This window comes from Numenius arquata, chromosome 9 (genome assembly GCF_964106895.1).
Source record: "Numenius arquata chromosome 9, bNumArq3.hap1.1, whole genome shotgun sequence".
Lineage (NCBI taxonomy): Eukaryota > Metazoa > Chordata > Aves > Charadriiformes > Scolopacidae > Numenius > Numenius arquata.
This window is the reverse complement of record NC_133584.1, coordinates 54,643,671-54,666,034: the sequence shown is the minus strand read 5'-3', so window position 1 is coordinate 54,666,034 and position 22,364 is coordinate 54,643,671. Positions and strand designations below refer to the sequence as shown.

Genomic DNA, 22,364 nt, shown 5'->3' with positions numbered 1-22,364 from the left:
TGTGTCTTGTTATAGTGGAAAACACACGGCCAACAGAACTGATCCCACTGACCTCATCCTGTCATTTTGCTCCTCGACACCCTCAGCAGAGCATATTCAACATTCCAGCTGGCGATGCATCCAGGGTTTGAGACCTGCCTCCTGCTTTATTTCTATATATCAGCTACAAAATTACATCCCAGCTCAATACTGAGTCTTTCCACTTGAACGATCGTGGCCCCAGGAACAAGAATCACTCTGCAGTACTAGTACTGCCTTCCCAGGTGAAGCCACCTCTCCCTGGCCGGCCTCATCTCTGACGTTACCAGCACCACCACTTGTATTTACTCAATTTTGCTCTCACCTTGCAAGAGTCAGGAGAAGTAGTTGTGGGCACTTCAAAGACTTCCTTTCTCAGCCACAGAATGAGTCACACAGCAACCCCAAAGAGTGCCAAGAAGGCCCCTGGTGTTAAGAGGCTGTCCCACCATTCAGATGTTTACTACAGCACATGAACACTTCCAGCCTCACTCTAACATCCCCAGGCATTTTGTGGGCAGGTCCACCCATCTTCATCTCTCCTTGAGGCTAGGGGAAAGCTCTGAGCTTTGCTGGCATTTTGTGAACTCTTAAGACATAGGCATATCTAAGTGACAGAGGAGCATATCCCAAAGCCATGCAGGATAAAGCAGTGTCATGCAGACTTGAAAAACACTTAGTTTTTCAACTGAAGTGATGTGAACTTGTGCTTGGGAGTGACTAACAAGCACATAGATAGTGAGTAGAGCGATGATAACCCACTGAACACCCCATGACAAAACTGAAGGTGCTCTAAAATATATTTCACTTTTTTTCCATTTATTTTTTGGGGGGTTCACTGCTTCTCCCCCAGCTATGATTTGGGTCTGGGGGGGAGACTCAAAGCATCATGAAATCACTAGGACTTTTTCCCTTGGTGCAGGTAGGCTTTGGGATGGCCACTTGAGAAGCAACACATGGCTCCGCTGCTCCTGCCCATGTGCACCAGAGAAGTAGACTGATGGGCTGCAGCCAAAGGAAAAAGCGCCTCCAGGTTCCTGCATGCAGAAGACGTTGGCCTTGATTGCCTGCAGAAGCGTGCTGCTCTTCCAAAGCATCTCCCTTGAGCAACACCTATGCCAAAAGTGAGGATGCAAATTCAAATGTATTGAAGCAAACCAGAGTTTATTTAGCATTTATTACCCATTCTGTTGTCATATATGTGGCTTCTTCTGTCTCCATTTTTCTCTGGTAAACATAGACCTTTTCGGTTTTTTTATTTTTTTAATAAAATATATAAAACATTGTGCATTGCTATCCATAGGAAAACTGTAGTTTAACAACAAAAAAAGAATAAGGCACATTTCTGTGCAGCATCTTCAAATATATATATATATTTAAAACAAAACAAAAAGAAAACCCTTTTCAACCTCTTTGAGGTTGTTAACTTCTCACCAGTCACTGACACATCTCTTATATTACCATAATTTCACTGTTGGAGGTGGGTTGGGTTGTGTTTGACAGGGGCCAGCAGGGAGAACAGACTCAAAAAAATAATAGGATTTTATCCCTGAGGTGTCAGTAAAAAAAAAAAAAATAAAAATGTTCCCATTGAAAAGGAAGATGAAAAGACAGCCATAAATAACTGAATACACTATGGCAAACATCCAAGCACCGAGATGATTTCACGATGGAAGAATCCCCCTCCCACCCATCCCCCAGTTCTTAACAAGTCATATTTGCCGTTGGGTTTTAATTAGGTTAATCTCATGGCTTCTGAAGTCACAAGACAATCAGTCAGGATGCACCTCCCCCTCCCTTCCCAAATCATCTTTCCATATTTGTTGGTTTGTTCATGATTCTCCCACAGTCCTCAGGAAAGCGAAACCAAAAAATCCTAAATGAACACCAAAACCCGGACAACTTCTCTCCCCAGCCAAGAGAGGAGCACTCGTACCGCAGCCAGCCAAATTCCATGTCTCACACGGGAGGACTATAACTGTTATCTTCCTGTCTGCTACTAAGAAATGAAGTTGGCAACCACCTCTGCTGTAACCAGAAAGTGTCCGTGAAGAGGGGTGATAGCAACATGTCAGGGAGAAGAAGACGGGGAAAGCTTTATTGCTGTCCATCCACACTGCTCCACGACTGAAAGGAAAAGGGGAGACACGTAATATTCCTTCCCTCCCTTTTCTCTACTGCGTGTGGAAGAGCCCCAGGGCGCAGGGCAGGACGGTTGGACTCCCCATCACTTAGTAGTAACGGTTGAGGCTCCTGGTCCCCGGGATGTCCGGCTGGCCATTCATCCAGATCTCCCGGATGATGCGCTCCCGCTCCTCCAGCCGCTGTGCTCGCTCCAGCTCCTCCGCCGAAGTGAAGACGTTCATGTTCAAAGTCCTCTCGAACCTGCGGTGCCTGCGGGCCGAGAGGTCCGAAGTGGTGTCCGAATCGTCATCGCTGTCGCTGCTGTCGCTGTCACTCTCCCGCTCCCGAGGAGGTTTTTTTGCGGTGGAGCGTTTGCAGTCAGTTCGGCAGGACACCCTTAGCACCAGGGCCAGCAGGGTCAAGACGAGTCCAATGCACACTCCGGAGACAAAATACAGAGCAGCTCGCTCGGGGTTTTCTGAAAAGGGAAAGGAGATGAACTTTTTAGCAGGGCCTGTTGGATAGGACAAGGGACAACAGTTTAAACTAAAAGAGGGAAGATTTAGACTAGATATAAGGAAGAAATTTTTTACCATGAGGGTGGTGAAACACTGGCCCAGGTTTCCCAGAGAGGTAGTAGATGCTCCATCCCTGGAAACATTCAAGGTCAGGCTGGACGGGCTCTGAGCCACCTGATCTAGTTGAGGATGTCACTGCTCATTGAAGGGGAGGTTGGACTAAAGACCTTTAGGGGTCCCTTCCAACCCAAACTATTCTATGATTCTTTGATTCTATGAAATGATTGTCAAGAACAACCCTTGAAAGAATAAAACACACACAGCTCCTCCGTGCACATACCGGCCACAGCCTCTGGAGGGGCAGAGTTTCTAATATTTGCTTTACTTCCATGCCCTCCTTCGCCTCCATCCCCTGGAGAAATAAGGAAGGGGAATTCAGACAGTGGATTTGCTGCCAAGGCATTTGCCCATATGCAGAATGTGGGTTTGCTGGAGTCGTGTCTTGGAGTTGTCTGGAAGGGAAAGGAGCAGCCCACAGAATTAAACACTAATTCCAGTGGCTGCGTGAGCGGGGTTGACACTAGGGTGCTGCACACCCAGCAGCAGCTAAGTGCATGTCTCTGTCACATCCATTATCATCATACGGGGAGCAAAGCTGATTACAAAGCTTTATATGCTCTCTGTGCTGTGGCCTAGCTGAAATGGGAAGCCTTGCAGCATGGAAAAATGCATATTATTTATTCATAGGTTTCATTTACTTATCTAAGGCAAGCGTGCTGGCTTTCCGCCCAGACCACCAAAAATACGTACCTGCACTACACAAGCATAGCTGGAGTCAGTGCACTAACAGGATGAATCCTGCACAGCCGCATTTCAGAGGTGATATAACAAGACTCCAAAGGATCCACAATGCCTTTTAAACTAGGTCATCTTGTTTATTTACTACACTATTTTTTTTCTTTTGGTTCATGGGACTACTTAGAAGTGTAATTATGATAAATGTTATTACTGCAATTCCCCTGGGCTGAATCATCTCAGTTTGTAAGTATGGTGAATGGGTGAAGGTGAACCAAGAAGTCTCAAGGCCAGCTCTACTCCACTGTGTCTGTTGGGAGTCCTGAGTTCAAGGATGGAGTCAGTTCCTCAGATGAGTCTTATTCCCTTGAACTCAGTGATTGAGCTGTAACAGTTCCCACCAGCTGAGAGCCTGACATCCGGCCCCAAAAGATCTCTGTAACTAAAAGGCTTCACTCTATCTTCACTTCCTCCCACTGTGCTCTTAGAAATTGCCCTCTCCAGCTGGCTTCCTTAAAGCAAACTCTGCAGAAGATGAACTGGAAACCGCTTGGAGATATTCAAAATTCAACAGGACAAGACCCTGCTCTGACTTCAAAGATGGCTCTAAATTTGAAGTTAGCCGTGTTCTGGGTAGGGGGTTGGACCAAGTGACCCCTGGAGGCCCCTTCCAGCCTAAGTTATTCTCTGATTCTGTGGTCAGAGCCCAAACGCTGACTCGTGCGTGGTTCAAGGCAATGCGTGGTTCGATGCTCGGAGATGCTCATGGAACAGTTACGGGGACAAAACGCCTTTGTGCTCTTCATTTCTCCCTACCAAACAACTCTCAAACGTGACTGACAAGTCAAGGTGGAGGAAGATGTCATGATATTGTGAAATTTGGCTAATAAACCATGACCCTGTTGCTAGTGGTTGGTGTGGATGGTATGGGGAAAAAAACCAGACTGAACGGAGACTACCAAAAAAAAAAGGAGAAAAAGAAAAATCCACCAGATGCATTCAATGAGTCCAAAAAATAGAAAGAGGAGAGAAATGCAGCAGTAGTTGGAAAGTCAAGTGAGACCAAAGTTTTAAGCTATTTTGACAAGAATGAGAGAGCAAAAAATCCAAAGATAAAAGAGAAGATACCAGAGCAGGCATGAAGGAAGTGCCAACGGCTCTTGCAATGAAGTAAATGGCAATTCTAAACTCAAGGGGCAGAACTAGAATTAAAACTGCAGCTCTGCTTGTGCAGTAGCAAAGCTGCTGCCCCATCTGGTACTGTGTGAACTGTAAAGAAGTGTCCTAAATCCCAGAGATGTGAAAATCCCAGGAAAAGCAGAATCGCCACCTGATAGTGCTTTTACCTCCATGTGCAGTGTAAGTCAGGACAGTAATTGCAAAGTTTTCTTTGCAAGTAGTCCCAAGGAGGGCACCCAGAGTGTGAGGGCGTGAGAAGAACAAATGAGCGGGACTGATCTGTTTGTCCTGGAAGACGCTTGGTCCAGCCTGCCCCTGCTCTGCCTAGCTGACAGGATGCCAGGCACACTTTCCTCACCACCATGTTCCTGCACGCACATGGGCTTGATTTGGTTGCATTAGTTCCACTGCTTGCTCTTTTAAAGCAACTCATAGAAAACCCCTTAGGTTGGAGCCTAAGACGCAGACACATGTGGTTTCTCTTCCCCTGTTTTTGTCCATGACCTGCTTTCCCTTTCTTCTCCACACTCCTTTTTCCATGCTACTGTAGCCATGAGCAAGCTGCACCTCGATTGCTACTTAAGCAATGATTTTTCATCCCTTGCTTGTGCTTGTACGTATAGCCCTTCATGCACTAAGATGGCTGTAATTGAATCTTTGGGCTCCAGTGGCATTTATGAGCTCCTACAGCTACTCTGTCAACATCTGAGACACCGTCTGGACTTCCTCACTGAGCTGTAACCCTACGTTCAACTGCAGTCTTGGCATTCATCATGCAGACAATCCACTCGCACAGCAACATCTCTTTTTTTTTTTTTTTTTTTTCACAGCAGAAAGAGCAACTTAAGCTAAAAACCACGGGCTCTGCTTTTTCTCAGTTGAAGCAGCCAAGTCAGCAATAGCCTAGATTTGAGGGCTTGACGGTTGATTAGTGACTTTGAGAGCCTCCCCCACTACATGTTCTACTTGCAAGACTGAAAAGGGGGCATCCTCTTCAGCAAATGGATGCTCAGCATCTTCCAAAAAGTCAAAGGTGGATCAAATTCATCATTCCAACACTGAAGCTCCTCAAAACCCTCACTATATTTGAAAAAAAAAAAAAAACCTCTTTGAGAGTGCATGGACAGCAGGAGTTAACATAATTTTGATATGCATTCGTGTGTGTCTGTGAACTCTGTTATGCCCTTTAACACATGGATTTTGACCAGTGTAGCTTTTTCTTTCACTGCTGCGGATGACAGCTCAGAAGTATGTTTTTCTCCTAAACTTCTAGTAGGATCCAGTTGCTGTCAATCTCTTTAGCTGGGGTTACCTTTCCCCTTCCTGGTATTTCTCTTTCTGGACTGAAAGCATTGATGAAAATGTCACTGATTCAAGCCTGAATTTAATCCACGCAGACAAAAGATATATGCTCTTTATAACCCTCTATACAAAAGCCACCATTTTCTAGGCGCTCAAACTGGCCAAAAATTAGAAACACATTTTATTTTGTTTTTCCAACCAAACCAGCAGCAATTACGGAGCCTGTTTCCTGAGGGCTAACAATCTGCTGGGAGCATCAGCCCAGACTGCCATTAATTCCCCAGGAAATGCCCCAGGCCAAGGTTGTTATTGCTATTATAATAAATTGTTTCAATAAATAAAAACCAATCTAGGCATTAACGCTGCTGGCTTCCTGTGATGGCTTCATGCATTCAGAAACCTCAGTGGGGAGGAAAATTTCAGAGGGCCCCAGTAAAAAGGTTCAGCCTTAAGCATGGCCAGACAAACAGTAGGACTAATATCTTCTAGGGAATTTACAGTTAGCCCCACAGGTTGCCGAAATCCCCTGGTAGAACAGAGGAAGCTCTCCAGGAGCCCCTTATTAATAAGGCTCAGGCCAAGCAGTCTAAAAGTTGGAATGATCTCCCCCGGGTTGTTTTTTGGAAGCCCCTTGTTAATAACTTGGCAGCAAAGCTTTGCTTGTGGAAGAAGAATAAAACAGGGATTTGTGGCGGTTTCCCTCCAACTACTTCAGCCTGAATGCAACAACAAAACTGAAATAAGTCCCCTGATACAATTTAAATGTTTAATATTTTTATATCTACGAGGGACGGTTCTGGTCTTGCTGGTAGACTGTGACTGCAAAGACAGCTCCAGCAGCCACCAAGACTGGTGAAGTCTTTCCAAACACTCAGACAAGTTTTGGTCCATGGCAAATGACAAATCTGAAGTTTCCAGGCAGAGATTGCATATAACTAAAAACCTAATTCTATAAAGAAAATCAGCTTTAAAATTAAAGGTATCCCTGAGTCTTTTGCAGGACTGAACTCTAAATAATATTTATTTGTTTAAGCAGCTGACAAATTTACTCCTTCTTGACATTGTTCACTCTTTCTCCCTATTTCTGAAGAAATGTTGTTTTCAAGGTTCTGGAAGACTAACACCTAACTGGCTTTGATACTGCTAACCATGGTGATAGCTGCAAACAGATTTGATGGTGAAAACCAACACTGCTGCAAAGAGGCTTTGCCTCCTGCTGTGCTTTTACACTCCTCAATAGCAACATTCCCAACTGCTATATGGGAACATCAGTCAAAAAGATGGTGGAGTTGAGCACAGAGGCTTTCGCTAATATTGGCACTTCTCCCCTCTGGGCACTGCAAGACTCCGCATGTGCCAACAGTGCGAGTGACCGAGCCTGCAGTCTCTTTATTTGTAGCCGCACACCCAAACCTGCTATTTTGTGCAGAAAAATGTGGCCACTGAGCACCGAGAGGATACCAGTGATTTGTGGATGCTCTCCCCGGGCTAAGAGACATTCCTCTGCCAGGAGGAAGGAATAGTAGAGTGGATCATCCTTTCAAGCACGCAATTTACCCATGAAATAACAAGTGCCCGTAGCTTCTTTTTTTCTGGAGTGGGTCTGAAAAAACATCTTTATATGTTGCCCCTTCCTATTTACAATTTTTTCATGCAAGTCCTGTTTTGAGCCAACTCGTCAGCACAGGGAAGCCCTGAATACAGCACTTTCAGTCTGCAGAGTTTACCTGAGGGACGTTTTGAGTGTTATGAAACAGAGCAGTTCTTCAACTAACGTTTCCCTTTGGCAGAGGGGCTGTGGTCAGGAGCGGTGGGAAGGTGTGTGAACCAGAACCAGCCCCTGCCTCTCCTGAGCCACTATAATGGCTCCTCTATGGACACCAACAGCTGCTGTGGCTTAAGCTGCCTTCAGGGTCCCAAATTCAGACAAGCGCAAAAATTCCCAACTGTTCTGCTGCTCAAAATCTGTGACACGAAGGAGGATGGCTTTGCAGTGCTCTAGTTTTGTGCAGATGATATTTGTGCCCTGTGAGACAGCTTGTCTTTGAACTCATAATCTAAAACCTCTCCATATTCATGTATAACAAAATAAATCATGCCAAATCCATCCTCTCCGCTAAAAGCAGAGGGCTAAATCACATGCAGCAGATAAAGATGGTTTAGGGCATCTGCTGTTTCAATCCATGGGGCAGCCATCAATTATTTTTAAAAAATAATGAATTGAACATATATATGTCTTTGAGACTAAAACTCATCTAACAGCCATGGTTATGTGCACTGGCAAACATGAGCAACAAGCTCTGGAACTCATCACTGGAAACCAACGTCGTGAGGTCTGAGTTTTACTTATTTGACGTCCAGTGGATGTGAACAGATCACAAGGAGACCACATCATGAGAGGGCAAGCAAATCCCACAGCAACAAGACAGTTAAAGCCATCCTTATTTATTATTTGTGCTGCAGTAAAATCTAGAGGCTCCTGCCAAGACTGACACCTTGTGAAGGGGATGAATCGAGGCCTTGTGCCCTGCAAAACGAATGGAGGGTCAAAGACTTCTGCTGTGGTAAACGGAGGGAAAGTCCATGGGGCATCATCGGCAGCCCTGAATCCTAGCCCCAACTCTCCCTGACCATAAATCCTACAACTTTCTGCTGCCCATTACTGTTCAGATGGGGAAAATAATATTAACAGCATTCTATTTTATAGTAAGGTTAGGAATGCCAGCATTTCCATGTCAAAAAGATGGCAGCATAATTAAGAGGGGGGAGAAGAGTGATAGACAGAAGACTCCTTTAAAGTTTGCTTTTCCTAATCTTTCCTTAGAGAAGCCCATGCAAGATAAAACATATCCTACTCAGCTCTCTTTTGTGAAGAACACTACTAATTCCACGTAAGCTGCCTGATTCTTAAATGTGTCATGAAAAGACGGATCCTATTGCCACCATTGGATATGTAGAAGGGCAGAATTTTGGATTCACCATTCATGGTCCTTTCAGAAAGACCCTCCACCTAAATGTGCAGAAACACTCTTACTAATCTACTCAGTGATTCCAAAATGCAAAGCCCAAGTTAGTTGTTTCAAATCCAAACACTTGCAAGAGCAAGAGCATGGCACCAAGAATAGCAAGACTGACTGGCACACAGACATGAAAAACTAGCTCACAAATATTGGAGTTTTAGTTATACAGACCTCAGTGCTACAGAATAGCACAATTACGTTACAGTGGTGATAGCAAGCTGGCCACAGTACACAGAACTGTTAACAGCATGTAGTAAAAAAGCAACACATTAATATTACTGGAAAGGTAATATTGCTTGGCAATAAGCACTGCAAGGTAATTAGCATAAAAACTTTTCATTAAACAAATGTACAACACCCTTCAATCCCATAAGAAAAAGTGACCACAAAAAGCATGTCCTTCCTCAGGAGGCTGGTTACACTGAAATCAGGGCCCTCCTTCTGGGGAAAGCAGCAGAGATTGGCCTAAAATATGATGCATTAGCACATCTGATGCTCTTCAACCAGTGCTCCTCCTTATTGTGGGGCTAGTTCCTCCAACTCTGTATGCAATTCCTACTGCTGACAAGGTACCTCAAGCAGTTGTGGGATGGGAACCATTTGCACTTTATCATCTGTCTCTACTGTACTTTTTGCTGCCAATGGTATTGAACCCAAGCACCCAGTAGGGCACTCAGTTTTTATTTCCACTTTTAAAGTGAATCTTATTAGAAGACTGCTCCCCTGCTACTTGAAAGATACACGTGGGAGAAAGATAAACTGTGATCCAAGGAAATCTTACTCTAAACTAGATTTAAATATACAATTAAGCAGACTCTCAAGTTACTTCATCTTCACACTTTTACTGAAGATAAGCCAAATTCTCTTAAGCAGGGTAATGATCTGAGTGCTTCTTATTTTCCAAATTACAGGACAACAAGCTTGCCTCCCTAATGAGCCAGGCTTTGATCTCCAGGAAAACGGAGCATTAGGAATAATACCACATGTAAAGATTACATTGTATTTAACTTCAGATGAGAGCAAATCCAGGGGAAAGCAGAGCACAATAAACCCTGTTACACACCGTCTGCTAGAGCTGCCCTGGTCGGGTTTTTCAAGGGAGAATTCGCTGAGTGACGAATGAAAAATATAAATAGGTCAAAGAGGCAGATTTAACCTCTGGTGCCTGTGAAACGTAGGCTCAGTTGAGGGTCTACAAAGAGCTTGTGAGAGCCCAGAGGGGTGGCAGCCGTAGGACCTACCTGTGACAAAGGCATACGCTGCTAGGATGTTGCTGAGCAGTGCCATCTCTGTGCTAACGCCCACGGGCTCCATGCTGCTGTTGGGCGCCGGCGGTTGTGTCTCATCCACGGGAAGCAGGAAGGGGGTGTTGTCTAGAGGGTAGAAGGTGGCCGATCTCCCTTTCTTCTTCTCTGCTTTGAAACAGAAAGGCAGTGAGGAACGAGGCACGTGCCCCAGCCCTACCCTGCCCTAACCCCACCAGGTCAGCATCTGTATTCAGAAATCTGGAGCCGCTCAGCACCTAGCCATCCAAAGTTGCCCCTTTTAGGGGGGCAACTAAACCTTCTCAGATAGCTTTAGCTGTGAACATACCCTGTCTGCATCCAGGCAGCATCTTCTCTCCCCCGTCTCCTGCTCTATCATGTCACCACTTAGACACACCCACCAACACTACAGCAAATATATAATCAGGTTTCTTTTCTCTTATGTAAATCAAAGGAGCCTTTATCAACAGTAGGTTCAGCTAAGCTTGTAATAAGGACTGGAAAACACAGGCAGAGCCGGCAACCCTCTGCCGGTGTCTCGCTGTAGTGATCCATCCACACCTGGCAAACAGACGTGCTTTCTCCCCAGCATTCTCGGGGAAGGGCGGACCTGAGTTTATGACTTCCTTCAGAAGCCTGCTCGTATTGTGTTTCACCCAGACACCATTTCCCCTTTGGAGAGGTGAGTGAACATGGGTTAATGATTTGATTTTATTTGTTGAAGACTGGAGCTAAGGGGGCAGCTAATTCCAGGAGGCTCAAAGAGACCCTTTCAGACCTTATCAGCTCGCTGCTGAGTGCCCCCTGCACCTTGATCTGCAGGCAGACACCCCCACCAGCCACAAAACCCTGAGTGTTTTAAACAGACAAAAAAGTTGGTGTACAGGATCCGGCTCCATCATCCGTGTGATTGTTTAACTGTAGCTACTACAGTTTTTCAGGCTCTTTTCCCTGGGTGTCTGGTTCTGCCCAGAAGCAAGCAGCGCACCGTCAAATCACAGACTTGCACCTGGCTCACGCTTATCTGCAGGTATTAAATTCGGGAAGCTGTCAGGTCCCTCTCCGATAACGCCATCGCCGCCGTGCAAGCAAAGGCACTCTGACAGCACCCACGACGTGAGACGGTCTGCGTTCCCTGGCTGCCTGATCCGTCTCCTTTCCCTGCAAATCCAGCAGCGGGAAGCACGTTCGGCTTCCCACTGTGCGTGCCAGGAAGCGGCTCAGCCTGGGGAAGCGGTAACAGAAATTGAGGGGTGTCAAAAAGAACAGGTAATACTGGATGGAGAGGGACTGAGTGCATGAACGTGTGTGCAGTGATGCCAACTCCTAATCTGCCCGGGAGGAGAAGCAGAGGGGACGGGTGTCCAGGTGTTGCTGGGAGGGATCAGCCCCAAGGAACGCGGGCACACTTGTATCTCTGCCACCAAGTAGCTGCATGGCCTTGGGAAAGCCACAATTTACAAGCTACCGAGGTGTTAATGACTGGCCCTGAAGCAAAGTTTTCAAACATGGGCACCTGAGTGGCAGATCCAAAAGGGGAAAATACCCCAAGAACCTCTTGCTTTAGGAGAATGGAGATCACTGAAGGTCAGTTGTACAAATGGAGGCACAGTGGCACTGGGGGACCAGGGCACATTCAGCAGGAAATCAATAGCGAAGCTTTGGAAAATCTTCTAATCCTGATCTAGGCACCAGAAATACCAATGTGCCCTCTAATCTTTCATTTTTTTTCCCCTCTCCAGTAATTTATGTCCGTACAAGTGGCTGGATTTTTTCTCTACCACTGTTCCTGCAAAGAAATCCATGGAAGCGGGGTAAATTTTTCGTTTCTCCTGAAGATGTCCTGGATACTTCAGAGCATCTCAAGTAGCACTATTGCATCTAAACTGAGGCAACCGAATCCTGCTATTAGTTGACAGATCCTAGAGAGTCGTTCAGCTCTCCCCATAGCAGACACTCAAAGCTTGATGTGTTTGCTCATACACAGACATCTAAGGCACCCCAGGGTCAGGAAGACATCCAGACAGTGATGCAGGTATGAAAAGGGGTGTAGGGGAAACTCTTACCCTTCTAGGGCAACATCTAGAAGCCAGTAAACACCCCAGTTCATCTCAAATGACATATTTATATGAGGGTAACTGAATCCTGCCCGAGATCTCTGCATACTGAGTCTGGCTCTGAACTAGTTAATCTAAAATCCCTTTGCAATCAATGAAAAGGAAGGGCACCACCAGGATATAATCTCATATGTATTTTATAACCACATATCTCATCATAAAGAGAACTACTGAGTTAGGTGGCTCCAGGTTCCTGCTAGGTCTTTGAGAGCTTTCTACAACTCTGCATTAAAGTCCAGCTAATGTGGTTGGACTGCAGCTGCACCGAGCTGGCAGGACATGAACCTGGGGTCTCTGAAGCATACTCTGTCTGAAATGTCCAGTTCTAGGGTAATGACAACCCACCTGCCCCTCACTCTCGATCCATTCATGGCATCTCATACAGATTAAGGTTTAAATTATACTTGCAGAGGGGGCTTCCATGTGCATGTGCCAGAGCAGCCAGGAAAAGCTCAGATGGACACCACTTCTGTTGGGCACGGGGCATCCCTTGTAAACCATCTCTGCCATAATGGTGTATTTAGGAGACAGAGTAAGGCATAAGTCCTCTCATGTAAGATGCAAGAAGAATCTTTTTTTTCTTTCTTTCTTTTTTTTTTTTTTTTTACTTCTGATTTGTCCAAAGAACAGATGCAATCCAACAAGTTTTTAAATGAATACTCGTCTGCCTACACTATACTCTGGCAAAGAGCACCATAAAACCACAGAACTGGTTCTGTCATCTGCAGGACTGTACAAGCACAGACAGGGAACACAGAAGATGACTGGGGTTACGCAGGAGAGAAAAAACAAACAAACACAATTTCACAAGGGCCATGTGTTGCTACGCTGTGCGGTTCCCTGGTCTGCCATTCATTCCAGGATCACACTAAAAGATGTCCCCTTTCCTCCTTGCTAACTTTGAAGTCCTTGCCTATGACTAATCAGCTCACCTACTACTGGTTTTCTCTTCATCACCCTTTCTTAGCTGCCCCCAGTCACCCCAGTTGTTTCCCCGTGACTTTACACCAGACTTGAGGAAAATTATTTCAGCCAGCAATAAATTTGCCCAACAACACAATTCAAGCGTAGGAGAGGTTATTCATGATACCAGGCTGACTTTAGCAAATAGTTTTAATAAAAGAAATGAAATGGGAAGGGAGATTAAAGAAATGTCCAAATATTTCCTTTTGCTATTTCCAAGACATTCTTTTAGCTCTTAATTTCAAAATGACATCTTTGTTTGAAAAGTGGTGGATATTTTAAAAATGAATGAATAAACAATGTGAAAACTAAACAAAAGGTGCCATTTGTAGAAGTGAAATGTTTAGATGAATGAAAATGAGTTCAGGATTTTTTTTTCCTGCTTTAAAGAATCAGCAGGATCACAAAATTTATTTTGGGCTGGCCCAAAATTCTTTTCCTTGACAATTTTTCAGTAAGGCCTCCAAGCTGACATTTATGTTATTGCTGACTCTTACTTATCTGTGAATTGATTATCCAGGCTGTGGATTAACTTTGCCAGGAGTGTAGACAGAGCCAATACTACCCACAATGTCCATACCCACTCTAGAGCTGAACCTCCGGGAGCGCAGGGTGGGAATTTCAGGAGTAACGTCATACACCATCTCCCGCATGTTGGGAAACGCAACGCAAAACGACCGATTACCCCAACACATGCTCACCTGTTCTTTTCCTTTATTCATACCCCACCGCTTCCTCCTACTCACCTGTGCCTATAGATAGCTACGATTTGACTTCATTCATATCTTGACTTTGCATTTTATGAAAATAGCATCATATTTCAAAGCTCGCTTGAAAACTTCTCTGTCCCCTGTGAAGCAGATCTACTGTCTCTGCCCTGTTTTTTTTCCCTTTGCCACTGTATTAGATGGGTCTGCAAGGTATTTCTGGGATGAGTTTTGACATGCATGGCCACGACTGCTATTTCAAGAAACGTGGTGTGAGTTTCACAGTTCACTTTAGTCCGTCACTGGTCACACCTTGAAGCTTCTCTTTCTGTGACATGGATGGGGTTTAGGAACAATATAGAAACCCAGATAAGAGGAGATAGAGGGGAACAGTTACCACAACACAGTTAGATTTGGGCCCACGTTGCAATAGTCATAGCTACCTGGGAGAGCACGTCCTATGTTGGAAGAAGAGACATCAGAAAGGAACACTCCGTCCCCTATAACATTGGGATCAAACACTCTTGGCCGCAGTGGAAAATGTGGCTTCTGAAATCCTTGGTAATTGGTTGGTCTTGGCTGGGTTTCATGCAGAAGCTTCCTGGGAACTGAAAGAGAGGAGTAAGAAGAGCACAGTTGTTAGAGTCAGTTATTCCAGCTGGTCAGAATGAGAATTATCACATTATGCTACGGGCTCAGCTGATACTTAATTATACCATGTGTAGACCAAACAGACACTCATTTACCACAATGATGAATGCTCTCCAAATGCCAGCCCAGAGACATGCAATTAGAGTACACTGGAAACTATAAAGTGATTAAGATATTGTTTATTTATAATTAAGCTTTGAGACGAGACTAAGGATCAGATTCAGACATCTTATTTAGACACCCATCTTAGAAACCGAAATGCCTAGTAAGCCAGGCTTTGGCCTGAGCCCCAAGCTTCAGAGAACTCCAGCTAGACACCTCTGCTCCTGCCACGATAGCGGGCTGGGCAGGGTGCAACGTGTCAGCAGGGATGTCGGGTACGCCTGAATCACTGCATCTCTCCAGCCATCAAGTTGTAGGCTCAGGACTGCACATCAGACATTTCTGTCCACTCCGGACTAACAACACCTTAAATCATCCACCACAGAAGTAAGAAACCCTCCCCACCCAGTGAGATCTAAAATACGCTGTTCCCCATCGGGCTTTAGGCTGTAACTACGCTGGGAAAGGCTCATTCTCCATTCCCGCCATCCTGAGAAGGAGGGTGAAGACCCAGCTAATCCCTGCTGCTCCCCATGTTTCATCAGCCACAGCATTAGCAATGTGCAGGCAAGGGAGGTTAATACGTGACAGTTTTTTCAGGACATCTACAGTCTCTTCTTTGGACCAAAGCATGCCTTAGTATGCAGGGTATTTTCTCCTCCTTGATGTTGCGAGGCCAGCTCTTCAGCTGAACATCCAGGTAAAGAAATCAAAGTCGGTGTAACTACCCCAGCGTACGCCCACTGAAGGTGAATCCACACAGTAAATTCACTGATTTGCCCTGCAGGGACACAGCAGCATGTCGTTTGCGGAGCTGAACCAGTTCTCTGCCTCGGCCCCGGCCAACACCTGGGGCTGTTTCAGAGCAAAGTGCTTTTCCATACAAAGAGAAGACACACATATACAGGCCGTTCTGCTCAGAAATTAGAGGAATAGAGTGATGAAAGACAAAAATAAAGAGATTAAAATTTCCAGAGGAGAAAGATATATTTTCTCTGCCAGTGACTGTACACTAATATATACATAAAAGCACCATTTTATCCCTGCAGACAACCAAGACTTTAGTGCATTAAAGACACAGACCACTGAGAACTAGGCACAGGTTCACCAGACCCAGAGAAACCCCAGGAGAAGATTTCTGGGATGCTCAGCTCTCCTTTCTCCAAGTCTAACGGTAACTGCTTCTCTGGTCCCAAGCAGGCTGCCACCTCCTGCTGCCTCAGTTTCCCCACCGCTGCGCTGCCGATCGCGCTATCACTCATCTCCACTCTTCACAGGGGCGCGAAGAAGCGCAATTAAACATGCAAAGCACTTTGAGATCCTTGGCACAAGCATGAAGGAGGACTTGGAAAGAGCGCAGCCCTGGAACAGAAAGGAAATTCCTGCCTGCCCCCTGCAGCTAATCAGCTGCCAAGCTGGAGCATGAGATTTAATCACGCCCATTAAATTTGCCTGCATAACTCCAGATATTACTGGTGGGGGAAGTGATCCAACCACCTTGTTTACATTGTGTTCGACTTACTGTCTTTGCTGAGGCAAAGAGAATCGTAACTATATTTACTGACTGACCTCCTATATTAGGCTGCCAAGTTATCAGCACTGAAGTTCTCCCATTATTAATAGAGTCATGCTAGGTCAGGAAACAGACATAAAAACCTCACAGTTTCTGAATATCAAAGAGCTGGCACGGCAGTTTCTAGCGAAACCTGAATTGGCAACTGTCCTCTGATGGGGAGGCAGCAAAAGAAACACATTCCCTGTTAGGAACTAGACAGAAGCACAAGGGATCCCCGTGCCAGAGAAATAGCAGAAAGTCTGGGGAGGAGGTGGGTAGAACAGAGATTATCCCGCAAACCACACAGCCAGGGAGAACTGCTGTTCTGGGTGCCTAACTTGAGGCACCCAAAGGGTGACGATGTTCAGAGGGCATAAGGCTCTGCACCCTCCAAAAAACAAAGACCCTGTATCTCAGGCTGAGGACCTGAAAGGCATTTAAGACACAAGTCAGTTTTCCCTTTCATCCAAACTGCAACCTGTTGATATGCATCCAATGAAGAAAATGAAGCAAAAGGAACGCAGAGGCAATTTTTTACCAGATTTTGACTAGTCTTTCGTGTTTCAGAGTGACTCTTCTTCACGAACAGCTCCTTTCACCTCCCAGTATTCATGGTCACCTCTGGGGCACAACTCAGGCCGGGTGGACCTGAATTTCACTGAATTTCACTGAATTTTTTTAGAGTTGGAAGGGACCATATATATCATCTAGTCCAACTCCCCTGCTGAAGCAGGATTGCTTAGAGAATGAGTCCACCTGCATCTTTCTTTGAAAAGGTGACACTACCAGACACTTAAACATTTGAGCCAACTCGGGGAAAGAAACACCATCTTTTCCTAAGCGCACCCAGGGAATGGAGCTATGGCTTTTCCACCACGGCATCTGTGCCACCACTGCTACCAATGCTACCTACGGGACCAGGAGAGGAGTCAAGGTAAAGCAAAGCATTGCTAAATCAGTCAGCAACCGGTCAACAGCATCCCAAGGAAGAGTAGAGATGGGAGAAGTATTCAGAGCGAGGCATTCATACAGACTATTTATTGTCACAGCACCTTAACGGGGTAGGGTCGGGCTGTTATCCCTTCAGGATGGCTGAGGAAGTAAAATGACTACCAAGTAGGCATTTGGGGCCTCTAAAGGCAGGTGGCTATGAAGAGAGATTCCCAAAAGCAGGCATGTGCTTAATGTCTGTCATTAGCACGCACTTTGGTACTTTCAAAAATCCTAAGAGGTGCTTGTCTTCACTTCAGCAACTAAACCCCTTTAAAACTCTGGAAGCAACTTAGTGCAGCACAGGATGTCTACAGCACATGATCCTTGGACTTTTCCATTTCAAGGGACCATTTTTCTCTGTGGACTTCATAAACATCTTGAGGACATTTTGCCAGGAAAAGCCTATCTTGGCAAAGAGTAGAGTGACGGCACGCAGCAAGTCTGTTCTTCTTCTAGTTTATACGATGCTAAACCAATACACAGCTTAGATAGCTCGATGTAGAAAGACAGTAAAACTTTCTCAAGTGCAGAACACCTCACAATTTCCAGTTAGCTTCTGTGCGGCAGCCAACTCCACAAGAAAGATTAAACATCTGGTTCCTTTGAAATACCCTCCTTAAATTCTCCAGAGAGGAGTGCATCTGACACAAAGCATGGCATGAACTGAAGCGAGGTGTCAAAAAAAGTTATTTATGATTAAAACCACCAGAAAAAAAGTACCTGGGATTTTAGTCTTATCTCAGCATTAAGCAGAGAAATCCTGGCAGGGAAGGGTTGGCACTTGGCCCGCTCCATTCAGCCAAGTGTAGAAGTTAAAGCAACTCAGTCAGCAGAACAAGTGATATATGTGGACAGGAGGGGAAGAAACAGGCCTTCAATCAAAGCGTTAACACGTCTGATAGTCAGGAGCCCTGCACCTTCAAATGCACGTGAGAAATGAGCTGGGATCATCTGGAAGAGAGGAGATGGGACCTCAGGGGGTAGCAGTCAGCACTGAGATGCGGGTATTTATCCGAATGATTAAATTCTCTGCTAACTTGGGCTGGGCAGCTGAGCAATGCAGGCAGAGCTGTAACTTTCTGGATGACAACCCAGGGTCCAACTCAGGCATCACCGCATGGACTCGGTCTGAGCCAGGACTTGATCTGGAGAGCAAAGCGTCACCATGGCTGTGACACTCCGTGAAGGCACCTGCAGAAGGCAGCTCTAGGTTATTATACACCTGCAAGGGAGCTCCTGGATCAGCAGGTTCACTCCTCTGCCATTACAGGCTTTCAAGCCTTTATATAACCTCTCTGTGTCCTGGCTCCCAGCTCCCACCATTCATCTGTCTCAATCAACATCATGCCAGCAGTAATTTATACCAGGTCCCAACCCAAGACCTGCATTACCCATTTGCAATGAATTAACGGTATCAATCCCACAACAAAACCTCACCGTCTCTGCCTGGCAGCTTTCCCCCCTGCAGGGACGGAGAAAAGGAAAATCAAAGCTGGAGTGTGCTGTCACTGGCAGAGCAGACCCATCAGATTCGTACAAGCAACTGGCAGGACAGTGTGAAAAGACACGTGCTGGTGCTATGACAGTATCCTTATTTGTACTTGGTGGAGACTGCTTCTGCTGGGCTTTTCTTTCACACAAGCACTCTCTTGTGGGGCTAGAAAACTGTGGGGTGATGAAAAGAAAAAAGTTACTGTGCCTACAAGCAGCAAAATTCTGAATTACAGTGCTAAGAGATGGAAAAGGCCAGCCAATACCTCGCCTGTTTGTTCATCGAGATCGCTTGCTGCATGTTCTACTATTTTGATCTATTTAGTTTTGAACACTCCATTTCTGGAGGTTTGGCTAATTGTCACAAGAGATTATTTTGCAGAGGAATGCCGCTCTTCCTGAGGAATTCTATTTCAATATGCTGCTGAGTGTTTCAATTTAAACACATATATTATTTCCCTAATCAAAACATTTGACTGCTATAGCCCTCAAATTCTACAGATGGGGAATTGGCTCAAGGACAGAGTTTTGAAATAATTTAAATATCAAAATGATTTGTCCAATCTCACAGAGGAAGCCTGCGCCAAAGAAAGGAAACAAGTTCAGGCTCCTTGTATTTCAGCCTCACACTCAAACCACCTCTTCTCTTTGCTAATTTGATCATTTGGTGTTTCCAGGACTCAATGATCCCCCAACCTCCATCTTCACTGTACATACAGATCAGTCAACTGGAGGGGAGATCAATGAAAGCTCAGTCTTAAAAACATACAGACAGGCATTTTGTCCTTCTCCAGTCCCCTGTTATACAATCTTTTGTGCATTTCCAGCCCATAAGGTTTACTCTGAAAGCTCAGTATGATTAAAGCAGATCTGCAGGACCTTCAGCAAATCCTCCTGTGAATGCTTGAAGCAGAATTCAATTTGAGCAAAACATGACTCCCTCACCGATGAAAATTACAACCAAGCCTTTTATCTGGGCAGGTTGGGGCCAGGAACTGTTGATGCTCAACATATTTTTAAAATAATAATAAAAAAAAAATCCTCCTGTGAGTAAACACCCAATATAAACTACTGCAGGTTTTTAGAGGTTTTTAGAGGTAGCAGCTCTGAAGGATTTTTGTTTGAGACTTGCAAATGCACAGTATCCAGCTAGAAATTGGATCATCCACATTTCTGAACAATTACAAGAAAGCAATTCCTTAGGAAATATGTAAGGTATATGGCGCTCTCAGATTGCAGAATTAAAAGTGGTTTATGTGCTGTAAAACCTAAATTCACTAAGCAGTCAGTCAACAATATCTATTAAAATAATGGATTTTGGCTGTGTCAGACCACAAAATATCACAATATAATCACAGAGCAAGAAGGAAAAATCCCATAGGTAAGAAGACTCTGCACCCGGTGACAACAGTAACGCCACTGTGTACCTAGAAACGTGGGGGTGGAAGATGCTAATTTGATTAACAAAAGTAAATTGAGGCACAACCTACCTCCTTGGCTTTTTCCCAAGGGTCTCAGACATGGCCAAGGAGCAAGCTGAAACCTTTTCTGGTTGCCTGTGCTGCATCCAGCCCCTTTCAAGTGACTAAAACCCCATTTGCATCATATGGCAATAGGTTTTGCTTCTTCTCATGGTCACATGTGTCATGCCAGACATCATAGAACCATAGAATGGTTTAGGTTGGAAGGGACCTTAAAGATCATTGAGTTCCAACCCCCTTGCCATGGGCAGGGACACCTCCCACTAGACCAGGCTGCTCAAAGCCCCATCCAACCTGGCCTTGGACACCTCCAGGGATGGGGCATCCACAACATCTCTGGGCAACCTGTTCCAGTGTCTCACCACCCTCAGAGTGAAAAATTTCTTCCTAATATCTAATCTAAATCTGCCGTCTTTCAGTTTAAAACTGTCACCCCTCGTCCTACTGCTACACTCCCTGATAAAGAGTCTCTCCCCATCTTTCCTGTAGTCCCCTTTAGACACTGAAAGAGGTTATAATGTCTCCCCAAACCCTTCTTTTCTCCAGGCTGAACAACTCCAACCTGTCTTTCTAGGAGAGGTGCTTCAGCCCTCTGATCATCTTCATGACCCTCCTCTGGACTTACTCCAACAGGACCATGTCCTTCTTACACTGGGGGCTCCACAGCCAAAGCCTACCTCCAATTCCTGCCCTGCCTGGGACAGGGAAGCTTTTCAGTCAGATATAGGTATAATCACTTGATAGGAGACCATGAGATCCTACAGGTCTCAAATGTCTCCATGAGCATCTGGACGCCCTGGCCACCCACGTGTAAAAGGCTGAGTACACTGGACATCAACTCCGTGCCGTGGCTGCAAAGCCATATCGTACCTCTGGGCATCCTACGTCATATTTAGAGTAAAAGTATAGCACAGTTTACACAGAAAGTGTAAAGTGTCCAAGGAGATATGAAGGGAGTTTGTGCAACAGGCTGTAAGTCTGAAAGCTGGGATTTGATCAACAAGCTGCCATGTAAAATCTTCACTTTCACAAAAAAAAAAAAAAAAAAAAACCAAACCAAAAAAAACCCAAAAAAAACCAGAGCAGAGGCTTAATGAACAAAAGTGGTCAAGACCTCAGCTTTCCACCTCCTGCAGTCATTTTTAAAGGGAATTTTTTCACCCAGCATCGATATAGTCTGCAATCCTGAAACCGAATGCAAAACCCAAGAGGGAGTTACTCAGCCTGCTGCAGGTGTGTTTTCCGCGCGCGGTGGTTCCAAACCACCGATAACGAGGAAGTGACTCATGCCAATTACAGTAAGTCCACTTCCAAGCACCACAAGGAAATCAAGTGAGACTGTCTGGGAAAATATCCCTGTCATATCCAAAGCCACCTACACCTCCCCGAGCCCACAGCCCACACCAGGGACCTCCTCCCCTGCCCCTCCCTTCAGACGCTGCCTGAAGCAGAAATCTGTCTCTTGGGCTGGTGGGAAGCGGTACAAGCCGGGATGCCTGACACAACTCATACAAACTTTTGGAGCACTCTGCCAGGATTACTCCTGAGGCAGCCCAGATGCTTTGCCCTTTACTGCATCTTCTGACAGCAGCTAACTACAGTAAGGTTGTGTATATATATATAAAGAATATAACACAGACAAGCTTTTCTCTTGTTTGCCCTCCATGGAAAAGGAGATGTTCATCCTTTTCTCATGCAGCTGCAATTAGAGAACTGTCTTCAGAAGTGGAAGTGATTCCAGTCCAGAAACAAAGTCCATGCAACACAAATTAGCTCAGTCTCACCGTTCCTCCCAATGAAATCTCTCGCAGGTATATGGCTCTGTGATGTCCTCAAGCCAGGACAGAGGCTTTAGGAGATGAAGGTACCATGGTGCACATTCAACCGAGACCCTCAACGGGTCTGCTCCCTACCAACCTCTCCCTGCCTTGCACAGGGCTGCAGAATACCTCTCCCTGATTCCTCCTATTTCTGCCTGTCCAGAAATGCAATAATCTTATTAAAAGATCCAGTTCACATAATCTGGGAACTCAACCCATGCATGCTCTGTAGATACCTAGTTAAGAAATCCTCCTTAAATAAG

General features: G+C 45.3%; 1 protein-coding gene across 1 annotated transcript in view; it reads right to left on the bottom strand.

Annotated features, from left to right (window-relative positions):
* Window positions 1–2,249: 2,249 nt before the first annotated feature.
* Window positions 2,250–22,364, bottom strand: part of LOC141468633 (protein eva-1 homolog C-like) — a 204,738-nt gene continuing 184,623 nt past the window's right edge. Inside the window, exons 6-8 of the mRNA XM_074153770.1 lie at window positions 14,452–14,616; window positions 10,198–10,371; window positions 2,250–2,620 (exon numbers count right to left, since the gene is read on the bottom strand). Of these exons, the coding sequence (XP_074009871.1) occupies window positions 2,250–2,620; window positions 10,198–10,371; window positions 14,452–14,616 (710 nt within the window). The remainder of the gene's footprint in view (window positions 2,621–10,197; window positions 10,372–14,451; window positions 14,617–22,364) is intronic.